This window comes from Schistocerca americana, chromosome 2, assembly GCF_021461395.2.
Source record: "Schistocerca americana isolate TAMUIC-IGC-003095 chromosome 2, iqSchAmer2.1, whole genome shotgun sequence".
Lineage (NCBI taxonomy): Eukaryota > Metazoa > Arthropoda > Insecta > Orthoptera > Acrididae > Schistocerca > Schistocerca americana.
In genome coordinates, this window is record NC_060120.1 from 480,544,501 (window position 1) to 480,568,153 (window position 23,653).

At 34.9% G+C, this 23,653-nt stretch overlaps 1 protein-coding gene across 3 annotated transcripts in view; it reads left to right on the forward strand.

Annotated features, from left to right (window-relative positions):
* LOC124596370 (cleavage and polyadenylation specificity factor subunit 1) overlaps window positions 1-11,836 on the forward strand; it is a 299,255-nt gene extending 287,419 nt beyond the window's left edge. For all 3 annotated transcript variants that reach the window (XM_047135481.1, XM_047135482.1, XM_047135483.1), the window contains 2 exons: window positions 4,644-4,773; window positions 11,040-11,836. In XM_047135481.1, coding sequence (XP_046991437.1) covers window positions 4,644-4,773; window positions 11,040-11,226 — 317 coding nt within the window. In that variant the 3' untranslated portion in view covers window positions 11,227-11,836. The remainder of the gene's footprint in view (window positions 1-4,643; window positions 4,774-11,039) is intronic.
* The last annotated feature ends 11,817 nt before the right edge of the window (window positions 11,837-23,653 follow it).

The following is a 23,653-nucleotide window of genomic DNA, read 5'->3' on the forward strand; positions in this document are numbered from 1 at the left end:
ATTCCCCATCCTTCTCTAATCCGATGGGACCGATGACCTCACTCTGGTCCCCTCCCCCAAATCAACCAACCAACCCATCTGGAAAGCTGTCAGATGTTCTTTAAAACTTTGGATTATAATTATGTTATAATGTAATAAACTAAAAGAAGCAAATAATGGTCTGTGGAGATATTAATATTACTTTTCTGAAAGATTCAGATAAAAGAAATGTCTTGGAAATGTTACTCAACACTTATAACCTCAATCCTGTGATTAGTTTTCCAACCAGAGTTACACAGAGTACACTAATAGACAACATTTTTGTAAGTGAATGCTTAAGCAGTAATATAAGTGTATATCCAGAAGTGAATGGCCTCTCTGACCATGATACAGGGATGGCCATACTAAATATCTTACTGATTACAGTGAAGTGGTATCATGGAAAACAAAAAACTTCAAGAAAGTGTTCCAGGAAGCAATTGGATGGATGTAAATAATGTGGTTGAGGTTTTTTTGCCAAATGTGGTGCTATTTTTTCCATATTCATTGTTATTTTTGCTAAATTTGGTATTATTTTTGGGAGGGATTTTTTTTTTAAGTTTGGTGTTGTCCTTTTTCCAAACTCGTTATTGTTCCAAAATTTTGTGTTGTTTTTTAGCAAATTTGGTATTTTTTGGTAAATTTGGTGATATTTTCCTAAATCAGTGTTATTTTTTGCCAAATTCACTGAATTTAGTTACAAATTCATGGTTTTTTTGTCAACATAAATAATTTTTGCAAAATTTGGTGTTTTTCACTAAATTTGGTGGTTTTCACCAAACTTTGTGTTTTTTGCCGATTTTGCTACATTCGCTGTTTTTGACAAATTTTGTGTTTTTGCCAAATTCAACATTGTACTTTGCTAAAATCAGTACTGTTTTATTTTTGCCAAATTTGGTGCTATTCTTGTCATCACATCAAAGTTTCTTACTTGGGAAATGATCTCCACTCACCAGTTAACACGCAGCACGGGAAGTCAGACTGTGTTCAGAGTAAAGACATGTGAACTGTCAAACTTTTATCAATAAATGATCGAAGTATTTGTAACAAAGTTCCTGAATTTGCTGCCCACCTGCCCAGGAAAATTCCCATGCTCAAATTATTCTCGGGACCGAGAGTTGGCTGGATTCTGAAGTGGAAACCTCTGGGGTATTATGGAACGTATATCAGAAAGACAGATTAGAGGCCATTACAAAAATATTGTCTCTATTGAGATCGACGTTGAATGTGACAGTGAAGTTTTATGATCGCATATAACAGGTCTAGGTGAAACCAAGCTAATTGTTGGATGTTTTTACTGGCCACCTGATTCTGCTGCGACAGTTCTAGAGTGATTCAAAGAATGTCTACCGTCAGTAGCGCATAAATACACACATCATGCATTACTTGCTGGAGGTGACTCTAACCTACCAAGTATAGACTGGGATGTCTGTGGATTCATTGCAGGGGGTGCGGACAGACAGACAGACAGACATGCGAAGTACTTTTGAACACATTTTTTGAAAACTGTCTTGAGCACTTAGTTTGGCAGCCCACACACAATGGAAATATCTTAGACCTTGTAGCTACAAATAAGCTGGACCTTATCAACAATGTCAGTATAGAAACTGTGGTTACCAAAGTTAATAAATCAGTTAAGAATGATAGGAGTGTGTTTTTGCTACAAAGAGTAGATAACATTGTTAGCTTCTCACTTAGTAGGTGAACTGACATCACCAGTTTCCATTATGAGCAAAGTTAAAGCAGATTGTAAATTGTACACTGTAGAATTATATGCCTAGTAAGTGGATTAAGGACGGAAAAGACCCACCATAGTTTAATAACGAGATTCGAAAAATGCTGAGGAAGCAGAGGCTGTTGCACTCCCGATTCAAAAGAAAACGTGCAAATGACGACAAGCAAAGGTTACTAGAGATTCGTGCATCTGTGAAAAGATCTATGCATGGAGCATGCAACTACTACCATTGTCATACCTTAGCAACAGATCTGGCAGAGAACCCAAGAAAATTCTGGTCATATGTAAAATCGCTGAGTGGATCTAAGGCTTTCATTCAGTCACTTGTTGACCTGTCTAGTGGGGTAGTTGAACATAGCAAAATAAAAGCCGAAGTTTTAAATTTAACGTTCAAGAAACCATTCATGAAGGAGAATCATGCAAACACACTGTCATTTGACCATCAGACTGACTCCTATATGGACAACATAGTAATAGGCATCACTAGTGTAGAGAAACAAGAGGAGGAGTTGAAAACAAATAAGTCACCAGATCCATCCCAGTTCAGTTTTTCAAAGAGTGCTCTGTGGCATTGGCCGCTTACTTAGCTTGCATTTATTGTGAATCTCTAGCCCAATACTAAGTTGCAAGTGACTGGAAAAAGGTGCAGGTGATTCCTTTGTATAAGAAGGGCAAAAGACGGACTCCCAAAATTACAGACAAATATCCCTTACATTGGATTGTTGCAGAGTCCTTTATCATATTCTCAGTTTGAATATAATAAATTTTCTAGACTGAGAAGCTTATGTGCTTGAATCAGTGTGGTTTTAGAAAACATCGCGTGTGCGAAACTCACGTGCCCTTTTCTCACATGATATACTATGAATGAAGGGGAACAGGCAGATTCCATATTTCTAGATTTCCACAAAGCGTTTGATGTAGTGCCCCACTGCAGGCTGTTAAAGAAGATATTAGCATATAGAATAAGTTCACAGATAGATGAGTGGCTTGAAGACTTCTTAAGTTATCGAACTCAATACGTCATCCTCAACAGCGACTGTTCATCGGTTACAAGGGTATAGTGAGGAGTGCTCCATGGAAGTGTGATAGGACCACTATTATTCTCTATACACATAAATGATTTGAAGGAAATTGTAGATAGCAATCTGCAGTTGTTTGCTGATGATGCTGTGGTGTACAGTAAGGTGTCGAAGTTGAGTGCCTTTAGGAGGATACGAGATGATTTAGACAAAATTTCTAGTTGGTGTGATGAATGGCAGCTAGCTCTAAATGTAGTAAAATGTCGGGTAATGTGGATGTATCTTTGGATACAGCATTAGTATTGTCCTGCTTGGCACAGTCTTGTCATTGAAATATCTGGGTGTAACAATTGCAAAGTGATATGAAATGGAATGAGCATATGAGGATTGTGGTAGGAATGGCGAATGATCAGCTTCAGTTTATTGGGAGAATTCATCTGTAAATGAGACCACGTATAGTGAAATCTATTCTCGAGTACTGCTTGAGAGTTTGAGATCTGTATCAGGTTGGATTAAGGAAAGACATCCAAGCAATTCAGAGACGAGCTGCTAGATTTCTTACTGATAGGTCCGAACAGCATGCAAGTGTTATGGAGGTGCTTCGGAAACTCAAATGGGAATTCCTGGAGGGAAGGCGATGTTCTTTTCAAGGAACACTATTGAGAAAGAGAACTGGCATTTGAAGCTGTCTGCAGAATGATTCTGTGCCTCATATGGGATAGGATAAGCCTGTGACAGGATTGGAATAGGTAGTGCTGGGTGGGTGGATTGGCCAGGTCTTGCACCTAGACCTTGCACAGGGATATGATCCCCGTGGCAAGGAGCCAGGATTGGGATTGGCATAAGAATAGGCTAGATTGTTGTGGAGGTTGGGTGGACAACAGAATACCATTTTAGGGGAGGTGGGATGGGTTTTGGGCAGGATGTCCCTGATTTCAGAGCTTGGTGATAAATGGATAAAGCCCTGACAAAGGAAGTGTTGAGTTGTTCCATTCTGGGGTTTTATTGGGCGATGAAGGGGGTGCCTGGGGGTAGAGCCCACCTGTGAAGGCCTTTGTGAGACCTTAAGCATACTGGGCAAGGGAATTCTTGTCACTGCAGATATGCCATCCCTGGTTGGCCAGGCTGTGTGGGAGGGATTTTTTGATGTGGAAGGAATGGCAGCTCTTGAAATGCAGATACTGTTGGTAATTGGTGGATTAATGTGGACAGAGATGGAGAGAGGGAAGTGGTGTCAGCAGTTACGAGTAGGGATCCAAGAGGCAAAGGGATGAGAATGGTGGAGAGTCAGTGAAGGAAGATGCTGGTATCTTTGACTTAGGAGACTAGATTTTGGGCAGTTGGTTGGAGGTGTTGGTTAATGGGGGCCAAAATTCTCTCTGTGGGGCACGATAGCCAACTACAGTAGGGAATTCAGGATTGTTGAGTTGGTGGATTTTTGGGAGCTTGTAGAAGGTGGATATGCTGAGTGTCATAGGGGAGGGTAGGAAAATGAGTGGGAGAGGTTCTGGGAGGGGCCTAAGGCCTTAGGCAGAGATTGGAGGCCATGCTGGATTTCTGGGATCATTCTGGCAGAGTTTAAGGTGGAGGACTCACAATTGACAGAGGCCTTCCAACAGATCTGTTTCTTTTTTATCTGTTTGCAATATTTGATAACTGATATTTTGTGGCTGTGAATCACGCATTTGAATAGTTTCTACTTTCTTTTTATTTTTAGTTTTTATTTTGTTTTATTTTATTTTTTAATGTATTCACCTTCCCTGCTTTTTTAGTTTTTAAGTGACTACCAACATGTATTTAACTATTTAACAAATAGCTCATTCAGCCTAATTACTGTGTTGTTCTACTGAAGGCAACAATTTTTGTTACAGCAACTTTGGATGGTGGCTTAGGGTATGTACTCCCTGTACCTGAAAAGTCTTACAGGCGTCTGCTTATGTTACAAAATGTGCTTGTGAGTCATTGTTGCCACACTGCAGGATTAAATCCAAAAGCATTTAGGCAAGTATTAGAACAACTTTACACTCTGCTTTCTTTATTTTTTGTGAGAATATTTAATGTGAGAATAAGTGAGCACTACCATGCAGTAACACTTTAAAATCCAGTGTCACCAATCTGTAATATATAATTATATGAAAGTCTCAGTGTAGTAATAATAATAGTTGTACAGAAGTTTTGTTGATATTGCGATCCTAATTTTTTTTTTTTTTTAAATAATTTTAACGTATTGGCTAGTATTTTGTCACAAGGGATTGAACTTTTTTCTGTATCAATGATGGATACATACACTAATATTGAAACTCCTTAAGAGATAACAGAATGCATTTCATACTCACACTGGCGAATTTAACTCGACTAATGTGCTTTATTGACTGGATATATCATTGCAAACTATATTTCTAACAGACATGTTTTAATAAGTAGGTAAAAACCTATTCACAAATGTTTCATCTCAGCATTACATGTACCTGTTATATTGCCAGACATTGCCTCTTGAATTTCCTGTAACAGCATTCTATATTTTGGATTAATGGTGTAGATTTGATTTTTTTTTTTTTTTTTTTTTGTACTCACAGCAACTATTACTACTTTTACTTTGGTGATGAAAAGTCAGGCAGGAGACAGTCTGAATCATAAATAGATGCTTTATAGTTACAGATTTTATTTAAATGTCATTTTTGAGCCATTTGCTTACTTTACAAAAACTGCATTACATACAGTGACTTCCCTTTCATCCTATGCTCTTACCGAGTGAGGTGGCGCAGTGGTTAGACACTGGACTCGCATTCGGGAGGATGACGGTTCAATCCCGCGTCTGGCCATCCTGATTTAGGTTTTCCGTGATTTCCCTAAATCGCTCCAGGCAAATGCCGGGATGGTTCCTTTCAAAGGGCACGGCCGACTTCCTTCCCCGTCCTTCCCTAATCCGATGAGACCGATGACCTCGCTGTCTGGTCTCCTTCCCCGAAACAACCAACCAACCTAGGCTCTTAAGAGATGCTCGACTCTATTTTAACCTTCCACAACCTATTTGTCTTTCCTCCTCGAAGAAGGAATTAATAGGCGTAGTTTTCCCACTTTTAAATATTTATCAGCCTTACTTCAACTTTGGCTCCTGAAGGTGAAAACTGGCCAGCCGTTTTAAGCAGAGAGTAATTGTTTAGTTTTCTCAAGTGAATTTTCCTTTTGATGAAATTTATTGTCTCTCTTGACTCTGAATCATAATGTCAGTGATCAGCTGCAACAGCATTTGTAACAAATACCCAGAGTTTCAAGCAGTCGTAAAAAACAGTGGAGTTTATATAATAAGTACTAGGTACAGAAAGCTTGGCAAAAATCCTAAATTGGCAGCATTGGGGCTCTGAGGATGAACCAAAGAGCACATTGCAAAGATAAGCCAGTGGGAGATGGACAGTAGAAAAGAATCTCAAAATCTCTGTGATAGAAATTGAAGGTGTTTATGAGATTGTTTGGGTAAGACTCACTTTCAGAGTGGGCATAAACATATAATTGGGTCCTTATGTCAACCCCCAGGCTCACCCAATGATTTAACCAAAAACTTTAGAGAAGCTCTCAACTCACAATTTTGTAATTGGTGGCTGTGACAAGATATCTTGTGAAATAAATTCTTTCCCTGAAAACTACTTGGAAGAAATAGTTCAGAAGCCCACTTATAGTGGAAACATATTATATCTAATGACGGCAAATAGATGTAACTCTTTGACGTTGTAGATGCCAAAACTAATGACAGTGGGCAAGAGGCATTTGTAGAAAAAATAATTGCTTCAAGCACGTAGGGCAAATAAAACAAGCAGAAAGATTTAAATGTTCAGTGAACTGGATAAAGTTGCAATAGTATGATACCACATAGAGAATCTCAAAATATTTACCTCTGTACAGGAACTGTGGCTTATGCTTAACAGAACAGTTGCCCAAGCTCTAGATAGATATTACCTAGCTGAACAGTCATCGTGGGAGAGGCACTCAGTATTATACAGTCTCTGTAAAGAAACAATGGGTGCTGTTCTGTGGTAGTAAAACAAGGCATAGGGCTATAGACAGATAAATTGTAAATGAAATGCCTTTTGTTGTCAAAAGGATAAGGTATGAGGCCTTTGGTCAACACGGCAGCAGAATCTTTTCGAATCCTCTCACAAAACCCAAAAAAAAAAAAAAGATCTTATGTAGGGACAAGAATAAAAATCATTTTATGTTGTTGCCAAATTTTGTGTTATTTTTAGCCAGTTTCAGTGTCTTTTTTGCAAAATTATGTGGTGTTTTGGCTAAATTTAGTGATATTTTTGCCAAATTCAGTGTTTTAATGCCAGTTTCACGTCTTTTGCCAAATTTGATGTTATTTTTGCCAGATTCAGTGTTACTTTTAATTCAGTTTCGGAGATAAAAAATTTTTTCTCTCCTCCTCCTCCTCCTCCTCCTCCTCCTCCTCCTCTCCCTCCCCCCGCCGATCAGTGGCGCTGGTTTTTGCCAGATCTGGTGTTCTCTTTTGCGCCAGATTCAGTGTTGCATTTTTTACATTTCAATTTTACCTTTTTTTGGCAGATTGGATGTTTTTCCAATTTCGGTGCTATTTTTTGTCAACTTCAGTGCTGTTTTTGACATCACATGATAGTTACATGGGGAAGAACTGTCATTTTAAAATTGCACACAAGTGTCAGCCTTGAGGAAATAAAAAGTAAAACTACAACTTCAATGTCAAACAGCTATCATTTGAATATTGGAAAACTGCCATCCTCAGATTTATAACATTTTTTATATGAAGAAGTGACAAATTTCATGACATTTCATAAAAACCACCAATTTCTGTTATTTACCTACAAATCATCAGTTTTCCCTCATTTTCGCAAAATTTTTCATATCTAAAGGTGTCAGTTGCAACAAAGTTAGTGTCCAGATATTCATGGAAGACACAAGAGCCAAAAGTGTGGATAGCAAAGCAAAAGCTGATGTTGGACCCAACTTTCTAACTGTTCCTAGACAAAGGAAGAAGATAATTAGATCCCCCCCCCCAACCCTCCAGTTTACTTCTCACACAGCTACAGAGATGAGTGATAAAAATAATAGTATCAGTGGCATTAAGAATCAGCTGAATTCACTAAAACTAAAAAAGGCTCCAGTGCCTGATGGTATTCTACACAGAATCTACAAAGAAAACAGAGTAGAGTTAGCTCCCATATTAACCTTAATATACTATAAATCCTTCAAACAAAAACCAGTGCCCAATAGTTGTAAGAAAATGCAGCTCATACCTTCCTACAAGAAAAACCGCAGCAGTTATCCACCAAACTATGTCTAATTTCATTTATATATGTAAATTTCAGAACATATTCTGAGCCCAAACAAATGTTTGTGCCTGGACTGAGGATTTCTTTGTAAGGAGAATACATCATGTTATCTTTGATGGAGAGTCTGACAGAAGTCGAAGTAACTTCGGTCATGCAACATGCAAATGCATTGGGACTCTTGCTGTTTACATTGTATAGTAATGACTGACACACAGTATTAAAAGGAACCTAAGACGTTTTTGCACATGGTAGTGTTGCCCATAGTAAAATACAATCAGAAAAGTGTTGCACCAATATTCAGTCAGAACTCAGTATAATTGCAAAGTAATGCAAAGATTGGGAACTTATTTAAAATGTGTGTGTGTGTGTGTGTGTGTGTGTGTGTGTGTGTGTGTGTGTGTGTGTCCTATGACTACATTGTCAGTGAATCACAACTGAAATCCGTCAACTCATACATATACCAGAGTGTAACTGTTTGTTGAGAGTTGAATGATCACATAGGCTCATTCATAGATAAAACAGCTGGCAAACAAGTTCATTGGTCAGTGTGTATATGCCCTGGGAAATCTCGGAAAATCCAGGAATTTTTTTAAAATTTTGGAAATAGTTTATTGTTTTAGTTTTCAGTTACATTTTTGTAATTTTGACTGGTAAAAACTGACAATCCAACAAAGAATTTTGCTTTAGCCCTCTACTGCAGAATAATACTGCAGCAATAAAACAACACAAAAGTAAAACTTTAGTTGCAAAGAAATTATGCCATTGACAACAACAAAAAACAGTGCACAGTCAAGTGTCTGCTGACAGAAAAATGTGTCAAATGCTTTAAAATGAATACTATGCAATTCTTCATAAAAACAGACTGCTTTCAATGAGTGTGACAACACAATTATTTACATTTCCAACAGGTCACGAGAGAAAACATTACGAATGGTGGTCTGAGAAGCATTACTTTCAAAGTAAATTTCCTTTTATGCAAGTTGAATTATGTTACTCGTGAGAATGTGCAGTGAATTTCTTAACTCATTTAAAATTTAGAGTTTTGAGGAGGAGTAGCTTAGAAAACTTTCGAGCTCAGAAGACCAGCACTTACGTCATTATTTAAAACTTTGTTGGCAAATTTGTGTCTGATATATTTTAAAGGATAACACACGCTAAAAAAGACCAAGTTTCATGGTTGGGTTTTTGTATTTATTTCAGATCTTTCATAGATTGCAAATTATGCAAAAAGTATAATTATCCTTCAAAAAAAGTGCAAAATGAGTTCTTGAGCAGTTTCAAATTAAATTGGCTCTTCTATGGAAAAGTCGAAGTGCTCAGCATAGCATGTATTCAGCCAGGTACCCGTGAAATTTTCGGTGTACAGCATTGAAATTTACAGTTGTGTTTGTCAGAAATATTAAGCTGCTGCAATTTGAGCTATGCTCTTAAGATCCTACCTAACCTCCCCCTTGAAAAAAAACAGCAGAAAATATTTGATGACCAGTTATATATGTAAAACCTTAGGTTTTCTGGTAGCTGTACTATATGTGTATTAACTTAAATCATTAACTTTTTGTGTTGGTATGTTCATGGTACTTAACAATGATGTTGCTGTTGACTGAATACATGATGCGTCCTGTGCTCTGAGTCTCTATTATTTGCTGGTGATATCAAATGACCTGAGCTATGATTGGCTGACAAAAGCAAATCACACAGCGCAATCTCATTTCAGTGCTTCAGAAGCTACAATGCTGTATTTGATGGAAATCATGTTCATACTTTCATAATATGAAAATATGCAGCATAGTTTCAAAATGCATTGTTTTTTGCTGGGTTTCATTTCCTAAAATTCTGGAAAGTTCTGTACTGGTGTATAAAACCTTTGCCATTCATAGGATTGATAAGTGTTACAGCTCTCAGGGAAAGTATATTGTCATTTAACACAGAAAAAATGTACTTTCAGTCGGGTTATAGTGTATTTTCACTCTGGAGAAACAGTATTTTAACGCGAGAAGAAGTACATTTTTTACCCGGAAATCCAGGAACGTTTTTTTGCTCCACATATACTCCCTGTTGATTGGATACTGGGGAAATTCAGTCTGCAAAGGAGATTGCTTGCATAACACTCAAGTGATCCATACTTGTGTAACACTCCTAGACTATTTCTCAAGTGTTCGGGGCCCATAACAAATAAGACTAACAGGTATATTGTACATATACAATGAAGGGTAGCATGAATGGTCACAGGTTTGTTTGATTCGTGGAAGAGTGTCACAGAAATGCTGAAAAACCTGAATTGTAGCAGCATTTGAGAAGGAAAGTTGCTACACACCATACATTTGAGAAGGAAAGTTGCTACACACCGCACAGTGGAGATGCTGGGTTGCAGATAGGTACAACAAAAAGACTCTCACAATCAAAGCTTTTGGCAATTGGTCTTTGTCAACAACAGACACATATAAGCACGCACGCGCGTACAGAGGAAACTGAAACCATCCTGGATTTTCCATTGTTTGAAAAACCTGAATTCACAGATGCTGTAAGACAGGCCCCCAGTTATCCCATGAAAGCTGCTTAGAAAGATTCAAGTATTTAGTGAAAAATCTAGGAATTTATTTTAGATCCTTACATATCACACTGTATGGACTGCGAAGACAAGATTAGACTAATTGCAATGAATACAAAGACATTTAAGCTGTCATTTTTCTCATGCTTAATATTCAAATGGAACAGGTAGAAAACCTGACAAATGATATAATGGGAGGTACTGTCTATAACGTATTTCATAGTAAAATGCAGAGTATATATGTAGATGTAGGTTCAGGTTTTGCCACAGTATTTCATAAATTTTTATAGAATTTAAGCCTTTGTTCAATTAGTCATTTTCCTTGCTATAAATCTCATTGTTTTCTGCTTTTTGAGAAAATTTCTAATTAAAATCAGTCAGTAATGGTATTCACATTTCTCACATTGTTGTTGCAGGACATACAAGAGCTCAATAAAGCTTCTAAGTAATCCTGCCAGAGGAATAATTGATGGGGAGTTGGTCTGGGCATTCTTAGGTCTGCCCACACCTGAGAAACATGAAGTTGCCAAGAAAATAGGAACCAAAGTGGATGACATTGTTGAAGATTTATATGATACTGAAAGACTGACAGCCCATTTTTAATTATTTGTGAAATGATGCTATTTCTAGTAGCATATTTGTATTTAATGTACCATTGGAATATCGACTCATTTTGTAAATTCATCTTTTTCATAAATTTTCATACAGTTAAAAAAAAAAAAAAGTATTATGAGTTTACTCCCCACTCATACCTAATGATTGAGCAGTTGATCAGTAATAACAACATGCAAACAACACATTCTGTGTATGTCAGAGACCAAGATACCAAAGCAAGCCATATGTTATAAATCTTTGGGGAGAAGATCAAGGGTGCACTGAGCTCAAGATGATAAAACTAGAATTGACTTATCTTAACCTAAAGCTAGAAAGATACTATATATTAATAAAATTCAAATAACGTATCCAAAGGTTACTGCATTGAGCTACAAACTCTTCTACAGTAACATGATTCTGTATACTGGTAGTTATATATGTATTGACGAACAAGGCCAGTACTTCATTCTCCCTCATGTAACAAGTTCCCCTGCATTTTATTCTGTCTCTCAGTCTGTAACTCTCTTTGAGAAACTACATGTAAACTGCATTTTCATTTTATACATGTATGTTTGTCGATAACATTCCATTCATTTCCTATTTCAGAATTACATTAGTCCTTCATATTGTGTTCCATATTTTGTGGAGATATTGTTTACTGTAAATGTATTTTCAACATCTTTGTCTTGGAGAGACTCTTTCTCAATGTCTGAAGTTTAAAATCTGATTAAGAGCTAATACCTTTGTGGCTATCTGTTAATAATTAAGCAGTGATTTCCACATACATTAATACTGATACACATGAGTACATTATATCCTGTACTACTTGGAGCATAGAATACTAAATTAAATCAAGAGTCAAAGAATGATACATAAGAGTCATGAATGTCTTGGAATATTTAAGTACACTGCCACTGTGCCAGTTGTTGCGGTGTGGTACTTTACATGACACTTTCCAGTGTCAACAGTGTCTGAGGTTAAGTTAGACATGACATCCTGGATGCTTGTCACTGTTTTTTGGAAACCAGACATCTTATTGCTGAATTTGGAGGTACCACAAGCAGACATATTTCATATGTCTGCTTGTGTCTGTATGTGTGGATGGATATGTGCGTGTGTGCGAGTGTATACCTGTCCTTTTTTCCCCCTAAGGTAAGTCTTTCCGCTCCCGGGATTGGAATGACTCCTTACCCTCTCCCTTAAAACCCACTTCCTTTCGTCTTCCCCTCTCCTTCCCTCTTTCCTGATGAGGCAACAGTTTGTTGCGAAAGCTTGAATTTTGTGTGTATGTTTGTGTTTGTTTGTGTGTCTATCGACCTGCCAGCGCTTTTGTTCGGTAAGTCACCTCATCTTTGTTTTTATATATAACTAGATAGTGAAACTGTTGTGTGAAGTGGGCGACTCTGTTGCGCTGGGCTGTTGAGGGGGTGTGGCTGATGACACCTGTGACAGAATTTCCACTTGCAATGTGAGTCAAAACGCTGCCTACGAATCAGGAACCAAACAGAAGTTTCAAAGGAAGTCAGCCCCAAGTACTGGATTATTAACATCTTTGACAATGAATTTCCAGGCAAAAACGTCATCAAATCCCAGGTCTGGCATGTCGGTTTGAGATCCATAGACTTGGATTATTGAGACATTTGTTGCCCAAAGCTGAACTGCTGACCAGACTGAAGATGGTAGCGAAGTACTGATTTCCAAACTGGAGTTGACATGGAAGTTTCGGCTACTGATGCAGTCGAGAATGAAAAGCCTGTTGTCATGATAAGGGCGATGCAGGAAAGAGACAGCATCATTGTCCTGTGAGTCTAGATGGCTTAGATACCCTGTACTGTTCTGTGCGCCTCCTGCAGACCGTGCTTTGAGTTTGGGAGGTTGTATGGCAGAAGACAGTTTAGAGTGGGGTCATCAAATCGTGTGTGGTACAAGCAGGACTGCATTTTCGAAGGTGTAGGCAGAGCATGGTTGTCAGGTCGATGGTGGTTTGCTTTGAAGGTGCATAGATCGTTCTCATGCCAATGGCGCTGGCGTCATCGTCAGTGGAGGTCAGGTAAGATAGACTCAGCTCATAGTAGGTGGGAAGTTGTTCCCACTCTCGCTGCAATTGCAAGTCACGTCCAGCGCCATTTTTGTCTGAGTTATTAATACATGATCGATGTTGAACGATGGAAAATATTCTATTCGCAAGTTTTGGGCTTGCATCTAGTGGCTCTAGCTTGTGGGCAATCATAGACAGTTGAACTTGGGAGGGGGGGGTGGGTGAGTTTGACGACCCATGATGTCCATCGTGTGTGATCAGTCATGATGTGCAAATCTATCTGAATGCATAACCGACGCCATCATTGTGACAGAGTCCTATCTTTTAACTGTTCTTTGGGAAGTGGCACCAGAGGAGTGCTGCTTTAGCGGCCTCATGTTTATTGTTTCACATGCTGATATTATTAGTTTGTTTACTATGCATTATTTGCTTTTGCTTTCAAGAACTACCCTACTGTGTTCCTCTAACTTAGCCCTTGTGTTAGCAGTTACTGTAATTAGCAGGTCATCTGCATAGGCGATATGGTCACCAGTGGTTGTTACTCTGAAGCTAATTCAATAATGGCTCTATACCAACATCCCAGAACAGTAGACAGCAAACAGAGCACTATGGGTAGCAATGTGTGATGTCTTTCACAATTTTCTTTCCAGGGCATTCTTATTGCACCTTGCTGTCTGTGCAACAATTTTGTAGACTGCTATAGACACACCTTGGGCAATACATCTGTTTCAGTCTTTTGAGTAGGGCAGGCTACCACAAACTGTCAAACACCCAAGCAATATCAGTCATTATACCTATACTTGTAATCTGAGGTGTTCACAATATTCATTGTATGATTTGTAGCATCCTCGATGGATTTCCCTTTCTAAAACCATACTGCAGGGTGCTCATGCCTACTAACTGTCTGTGGTCCCTAAGGCAGCAGAGCTTCTCCTGTACTTTGGCTACCAAGCAAATCGACCTGTAAGGTTTCGGTCCTCTTGGATCTTTTTTTAGTGTAACGATATACTACATTTTCCAGCTTCCATGCACCCAACTTTGCAAAAGACATTCGTTTAATACCACTGTTATATGTGGCACAATTTGGTCCACTAGCTGATGCAATACTTCTGGCAGTATTCTATCAGGTCTTGGTGCTTTCTTCTTCTTTAACCTCATTATTGCCAGTCTCACTTCCTCCTGAGTAAATGGAATCACAACACCGTTATTCACATGCTGATCTAGTAGTTAAGAGCAAAGATGCTGATGGAACTCTGTGTATTTCATCATTGTATCATCTGGCAACAAAGTTCTGAGCAGGTACTTTACTGATGTACAATAGCACAATCTGTATCTGAATAAGCTCACACTTTCTTACAATAAAGTCAGTACAACAGAGCTGCATAGGCACGGATTGAATCCATGAGCCAACCTATCTGTCAGAGATTGCTCACATGTGGTGTCAGTTTACCAGCATCGATACAGTTTGTGATCATGGAAATGCAAACAAATGAATCTGAGAACAGGCTACAGTGGAAGACATAATTATGACTGGATGTTAGTGGAACGTGTTGCCAGGGAAATAACTCATTGACAGACCAATGACATTCTCTAATGAGTTCCAAAATATAAGAAAAGATCAAGAAGAAACGTTAACAGACCCCAGGAAAATTCAATAGCAACACAGATTTGTGTAGTATTCACACTTGTCTGCTCTTGCCTTCTTTGACATCGGAATTATTACAATTTACTTGGAATCTGTCGCATGTATTTTGCTTATCAAGCACGTACACCCAAGGATCTCAGAAATTCTGAGGATTGGTGAATATTTCAGGTACATTGTTTCAACTTAGCTCTTCCACTGCTCTGTCAAATTATTCTTGCAATATCATACCTCCTACCTCATCTTCCCTTCTTTGCTTAGTACTGGCATGCCAACTGAGCTATCAATATTGACACTGTTGCTTATCTTCTCTTCAAAGGTTTGTTTTATTTTACTGTAGGCAGCATCCATGTTTCCCACACTTCATTAACTTTGCATTTCCACTTTTCCATTTTTCACTTTATATCAATATTATTTTTAGATTTCTGTATTAGTAGGATAAAAATAATGGTCCTAGTTGATCTGGCTTGGTCATGTCCCACCCCAGGACTGACCCAAGTTACCCAGGACTGATACTTTTATCGTGTTATACTCTCAATTTTAGGCCAAAATTCACTGTTTTCATTTAAAAACTTAGAAAATTAGTAAAAATTAATTTTTTCTTATCATATTCACTTATTATAAAATAACTATTTTTTCATACAAAAAGTGGATGTAAGAAAATAAAGTTAATATTTATTTTATAAAATTGCACATAAAAAAAATTATTCTCATAAAGAATAATTCATATTAAAGTTTTACTTGCTCTCCAGTTCATTGTCTTTTATTATTTAAGTGTACTGTTAGAATTAATATAATAAAAAATTCATTCTCAAGAAGTCCAAAATTTTCACAGAGTGAATTACAGGCTATGAAGTGTTTTCATTCCTTTATATTTTAGTTTCATCTGTTCTTTTTCAATTAATTGAAAATCCCAATCAATTAGAATATCTATATGGTAAAATAATCTTAAATTCACTATTAAGCTCCATACAAATTTTTTCTCCATGTCTAGTATTTAAATATTCACATTCAGTAATATTATATAAGGCATTTATCTCTAACTCACTTAATTTTTTTTAATTTCTTTCAAAACACATGTGTTCGTGAGGTTTTCGATAAGTGTCTCGATTTATATTAAAAATTTACTAGATTTTTTTAAATAATTTGTAATGCCCATATGTAAATGCATCTATTTTGTTTTCCAAAACATATCTTTTGTCATCATGAGAACTCAACGTTTTGTTGTTTATTTCAACTGTGTATATTTTATGTTTTTCACTTTGAATTATACAAATTTTTCTGTACTGTTCTCTATTGTTAAACTAACAGTTTTAATAATCTTCTAAGCTTATTCTATTTTTAACAATACATTTCGCAGCTTCTTTAGATTTTTCTCTGTTTTATCACCAACTTTATAAGCATACATTTTTGCTATCAATGAGAAAATTCTTCCATTGTTTTTCCATTGCATTGATCTTTCATTTTTCCTAAAACTTTCTTTTTTACTTGTGAAATACCAAAAATATTATTTTCAGGATAATCACTAGTATCAAATTTATCAATCATCGTTTTCATGCCTTCATAAAAATTTTAGTTTTTGTATTGTAGATATAACTGTCTGTATCTCGATATTTTATCTGTATTTTGGTTTCATTATTCTGTAGTGAAAGTCATACAGCAGTTCTTTAGGTAAAACAAGTATACTCATAACAGCACAGATGGGTTTATTAACACAATTTTTGTTTTATTCATATGAGTAGCAAGAAGATATTCATTAAATATAGTTCTTCTTTTAAAGTTTGGTTTAGCTAGGTCATGACATTTACTTCCATCTGACATTAATTTTATATCCATTCTCTTTCTTATGTTTTCTATCGTTTTTCCAAACACTGAATTATTCATTAATTTATAGAAATCTTTTTCATTTCAGTTTTGGGTTTAGTTCTCATATCTGTATTTGAATCTATACATTTCTTCAACTGATATGATTGATTGAATTTTAAGAGTCTATTCATTTTTGTTATTTTCATTCCAAGAGACAGATACTGCTTAAGATTTCTATAGTGAACTACATAACCATGTTTGACATTCAGAGTAGTCAACATCTCCTTTACTTTAGTTTCTGGTACAATTTCATTTCCAAGAGCTAATGATAAATATTTATGTAAATCATGTAATTATTTTGCATATTCTAAATCTATTTCAAAAATATATTTTATTTTAGCAGTATCTGATATTTCACTTATTTTTCTACAATCAGAATTATTTGGTTCATCCCATTCAAATGAACGATATGGTAAATTTTGACTCATAATATAACCATCTAAATTATTTGCATCTAAATATGCTAGATAATTTGGTATCTCTGAATATTAAAATCTTTCATATATTTATTGATTGCTGAAACGTATCTTTTACGACACTGTGATATTCCTTCTCTTATTCCCTTTTCCACCATTAAAATCACATCATAATCACATAATAAATCAAGTGGTTGTTTAGTCATTTTTAACATTGACTCCCAAAATAAACTAGACGTTGTAAAATAATAAGATGGACCAAGATCATTTGCTTTCACAGAAGCTATTCTAGAATTTTCAAACACATCAGCCAATAACAAAACATCAGTTTTAGGATACAGATCTTGACATTTACCAAGATTTTTAATATTAAATTTTTTCCAAACAAATTTTGCTTCTTTACAATCTCTATCACTTATTTCACTGATATACAGTTTACTGTAATACGCTTCCTTTGCTGGTAAGTGTGTCTCTTCAAATTTTTCCCAAGAATCCATGTAATCATGTGGTTATACACCTTTTCTGATCGCTAGACTGAATAACTCTTCTGAGAAAAACATTTTGATATTTTTCTTTTGATCCTTTGTCAAATTTGATGAAAGTTTGTCAAGTGATAAAGCCATATATTGAAATGTATCAATAAACCTCATTTTCAAACTTTCTGTACTATTACCAAAACTAAAGTAGTTGTCTTCATTTTTTGGTATTAAATCTATTTCTTTTTTATCATAACCAAGTTCTTTTACAAGAATATGTGAATCAGATCCAGATAAATTATACAAATAAATTGGTACAAAGGCAGTATGTTTGAATTGTAAATTACAATTATTACATAATGTGTTTATAAATTTTCCAGTTAAATGACCATGATGACAAACCTTCTTATTTTTCTGTGAATAATGACATTTACACAATGTACATTTCTTCAGTCTTTGTAACTGCCCTCTTAAATTATTGGAATCTTAGTCAGCTGGTGTCATAATCTTGAAATGCGGGTTATTATGGTTGTCGCATAATAAGTATTTCACGTGAAGCGCTGTTGCAACCCAGGCAAAGGTTAATTGTGGAAACTAAGCCACTGGATATTACAAGATATGTTATTATAGAATACGCCCAACTGACTCCACAAAAAAAGAGGACATGTACATTTGCAAGTGAGTGGTTCAAAATAAGAATTAATACTGTAAAGGAAATGGGTCATAAATATAGTCCCGTCACTACACACTCAGTTGTATGCAAACGTACGATTGGGATAGAGGTACTTACGTTCTAAGTACTATCACTCCATGTGGCCTAAATAAAAAGAATTGTGATTAAATTGCATTTATTCATCTATGAAGGAAAATTATCGGACTTCCTAATTAAATGAAAAGAAAGACTTTAGGTTCTGAATCTCGTGGCAAATACATCAAAACCAACATTGGCGGCCATGAAGGGAAAGAGATGAACACATTCACGTACCTCTATTGTTGAGCAGCGCCCTCCAACTAAATTTTAGATATAAAATAATTATAATCTTCCAGAGTTATAAGAGCTATGGTGTCGTAAATCAGAAAATCTTACTGGCCATGAATTACTTTCATGGTATAGCATCATTTAACTTTAAAATTACACAAGATGTCATATCACCAGGACAGGAGAATAACGAAAGGTAACTAATACTAAAACTAATAAACGAAGAGCATAAAGATTCTTCAGAGTTAAATCTTTGCTATGAGAGTTGAATAACTATCAATCTATTTCTCAATAAGAAAAAATTATTAAATTCCTTTTTATCTTGCAGATATTGATAGTTCTTCGAAATTAATGGTCTCATTTCTTCAATTTGAGGTTAAATTCTTCTAATTTCTTCAACTACTTGTTTTATACATTCAGTACACTTCTTATGACAATTTGCCCCTCTATAAACAACAGGGTCTATATAATGTCTATTTATATATATAATAAAACAACAATATACACTTGTTTCATGTTTTTGATATTTCCTTGTATATGAATTTTCTGGATTGCCATTACAATTCTCCATATTTAATAACAATAATTCAGAATCAGCATATGTAACAAATGGAACTTTTGTGTTAGTTGATAATTTTTAAAACAAACATATGAACCTTGCTTTGATATTTTTACTTTTAATGATTTGTTAAGTAAACAGCTTGATGTGTGGTTAACTAAATTTTCTTTGCTAGTGAAATGGAGTAAATAGAAATCGCAAATAAATTATGCTTTATTTACACTTAAAATATTATCCAAAGCATCAAAGATATTTAATAAAACATGCATCTGTATGTGTGGTGTGTATATATATATATATATATATATGTGTGTGTGTGTGTGTGTGTGTGTGTGTGTGTGTGTGTGTGTGTGTGTGTGTGAATTTTAGTTGATTATAGGTATATTCAATAACAAACTAATAAATGATAATAAGCAAGTGTTGGTGATTATTGATGAAAGAACGAGCCATGGTTTAAAGTAAAAGATGTTGCTGAATTTTTAGAATATAAAAAATGGACAAAACAGTTAAACATTTTGATTATAAAGATACTAGTACGTTAGAGAAGTTAAACCACTACAATCTGGAGGTATTAAAAGGACATGAAGAATCCAGTATTTTCATCAATACAGGACATCTTTATTGTTTAATTTTAAAATTACAAGAACAAGTAGCGAAACAATTTAAAAAATTACCTTCAATTCGAAAACATGGAGAATACAAGATTAAAAAGAAATAAAAGAGATATATAAAGACAAAATAATTATCTCAGAAAATTTAAATAAAATTTGGGAACATCACATTCAAAATTTAAACACAGTAGTTCATAGAGCTGTAGAATGTTTACTCGAAAGAAACGAAGAAATAAATAAATAATTACCTCATGTTGTTCATGAAACAGTTAATGAAAATGTAAGCCCACCTTTTACTCTTTTGTAATTAATGACAATAATTGTGAATAAACTTATTATGTGTTTAACACAACAAAGAAATCAACAAAAACAGTTGTATAGAATCGGAGATAGACATCCTAATCATGTAGAAATGTTAAGACATAATTATAATCTTAATTCAATAAATTTATATCAAAGAATGGAAGAAACTTTACGAATTTTTTGTTGGCATAATTAATGATTACAAACACAAACAATTGAGTAAAGATATAATAAATAACATTTTCACTCAATTGTCAGAACTTTTTCTTCTAATCATTCATCAATACGCTCTTTATGATAAATATGATTACATTTTGTTTTTACAAACTGACGATTTCCATTACTTAAACATATAGAACATGCATTATCTATGGATTGTTCTATTAATTCATGCACTTTATATATTTTTGTCTGAATAATTCAGATAATTCTTGATATTCTAAAATATATTCCTGATTTAATTTACCTTGAAATTCTATCACTAAATGTTCAGATAGCATTTGATCACTTGATACACCATCCCAATTTACCTTATCTTTAAATTTTCTACTGAAATCTTCAGACATCGTTTGAATACATATTATATCCTAATTAACATTATCTTGAAATTCTCTTATGAAAAGTTCAGATAATTTTTGATGCTCTGATATTTTTCTCATTTTGATTTATCTTGAAACTCGCTTATAAATTCTAGAGATATCTTTTCTTTATTTGATATTATATCCCAATTTAACTTATCTAGAAATGCTCTTACACTTCTATAGATGATGTTTATTTATTTGATACAATATCTCAGTCCAATTTCCCTTGCAATTCTCTTATGGAAATATTAGTTAAATTATGATGAGATATTGCATTCCAACCTACTTTATCTTGAAATTCTCTGATAAAATTTTCAGACAATATTCGAGTAGTTGATAAAAGATCACAATTTAATATATCTTGAATTTCCATTATCAAAACTTCAGATAAAATTCGTCATAATATTAATATAAGATTCCATTTTAATTTATCTTCAAAATTTCCTGTAAAATCATAAGTTAATTTATACTTTCCTGATTTAAATATCCATTCTGTATCACACTGTATGCTATTTTTAATATAATCAACAACTCAATTCTGTGTGTTTCAGGTGTTGTAAATGCAACTCGTGTAATTTCTTAAAACACAAATGTTCAGAATCATAATTAATCATTCTGATAAGTTTTTCCTTTTTTAGTTTATAATATTCTTTAGTTTATCATTATTTTGCTCTAACTTTGAGTCCCTTTGAGGTATAATTTTTCTCTTCATTGTTAATGTTATTGTTCAATAAGTTGTTTTTTCTCACTTTAGTTCCTTATTCTTTTGCTTTAACTTTTAATTCCTTTCCATTATAAATCTTCACTTGTTATTGTACTTCTTCATTTCATTGTTAATAAGTTCAATAACGTATTGTTTTGTAAGTTTAGAATTTCCTTTCAGTTCTAATTGTTTAGTCTCACTTTTAGTTCATTGGCATTTAGGTTATTTGGACTCGCCATTTATTAGAACTAATTTTTATTTGTTTGGTAAAAAAGAATCTAAAAATGTCATTTCCTTTTAAAAAGTTACTCCATTCTTTGAACATAGAAATGTATTAATTAAAAACGATATTTTATGTTTTATAGATGACATCACCAATTCAAATAAGTTGCGTGCATCAATTTTAAGGAAGGTAAACATGCAGATGCTTATGATAAATTAAAATATTTTGATAGTTTTAAACCTAGTGCGTCAGTACCTAGAAAACTAAGTAATACAGGCTCTATGATGGCAGGACCTACAAAAATTAATAAAATCCAATCAAATCAAATTTTTTAAACCTTTAAATAATTACAATCTTGATTATACTGAAATAAGAGTGAGAAAAGTCATCATTTGCATTAAAAAGTAGAAAGTTTATAAAAAATATTTTTAATAAATGGCAGCTATTCCAGGTACATCGAATACGGTTGTTGCTAGTTCAGAAAGATATATGTTGAATCTATTTGAATTTATTAGTCAAAGCACTTATCAATTAAATTTAAGTTCTTTGTTTAAAACTTTTGGGTTCCATTGTTTGATAAAAAGATTGTATTAAATGCTAATCATATTCTGCGACTTAACCATTATGGAATATCAGTCAGTACTGACTTAAATATTAATGATAATGAAAGGAATTTAGTAAAAGTACTTAAACGATATAATATTTGCTGTATTGAAATAAAGTATGAAGTTCCATTAGCTTTAATGTATGAACACATGCAGAATGAAATCAAGCAGATAACACCAAATGGTTTATGTAAAAGGACATGGAATTTGTTACCTGTTAAATACCTCAATAAGTTTAAGAACTAAATCAGCTAAGGAAATTGGAGATAATTACATCACTCCAAAGCTTGAATTGCTCTTTCAAGACTCAATGTGCGATTTGTTCTTTTACCAGTGTGGGGGATGTCTTAGGGGGTTAGTATAATTATATATGTTACTATCTTGGACCGTGGCGTTACCCATCGTTAAACAGTTATTTATAAATAGATTTTAATGCCGAAACTCACTATTCATACGAATGCGCTATAATAAAAGCCATCCCTTGTTATATCTTTAAAAGTACATTATAGGTAAAGCTTATTTACAAAATCATCTACATACAGGTATATGAGGGTAATTCAAAAAGTAAAGGCACATTTGCGAAAAGCTGTACTTATTCTGATGATATAAAACTGAAACATGCGTTATTTCTCTACATAACCTCCTTGGACTTCAATGCAGTTTTCCCGACGTTTTATGAGTTTTTTTTATTTCATCAGAAAATACGTTTTTTGGTTGCATCTGTAACCAATTTTGCACCACAGCAATGACGTCTTCATCACTTTCAAATCATCTTCCCTGTAGTGCTTCTGTTAAGGGTCCAAACATGTGAAAATCACGTGGAGCCAGGTCTGGACTGTCTGGTGGATGTTCCAGCACCTCGAATCTGAACTCCTTTATTGTGTCAGCTGTATGTTTGGCAGAATATTGGCGACCGTTATCTTGCTGCAGGATGACACCTCTTCACAGTTTTCCACTATGTTTGGATCTGATTTCAGGTTTTAGTTTCATACGCAACACATCACATCCACCATACAATACAGACCTGGCTCTAAAGCCTCGTTTACACTGGGGCGACGTCTTGCAACATTGTGGCATGCTACGGAAGTGTAGCATACGTCGTCTTGTAGCATGCTACAACAGGCAACATCTTGCGGCGTATGTTGCATGCAGCAGGTTAATTTATACCAAAGCAACAGAATTTGTCCCACATGTGTGTTGGTCTTGCGGTATAATGGATGATAAACTGATGACAGCGGCGGCCTACTTGGTACCTGCACATGCAGCTAACAACGGAAATGAAAACCAAAGGAAAATAAAAGGATGGTGGAAGAGAAGAGTATTTAAAGAAGGTCCACGAAATAGATCCTAGGAACTAGAAGCAGATAATGGTACATTATTTAGTAATTTTACGAGAATGTTGACTGAAGACTTTAATTACTTACTTCAGTTAAC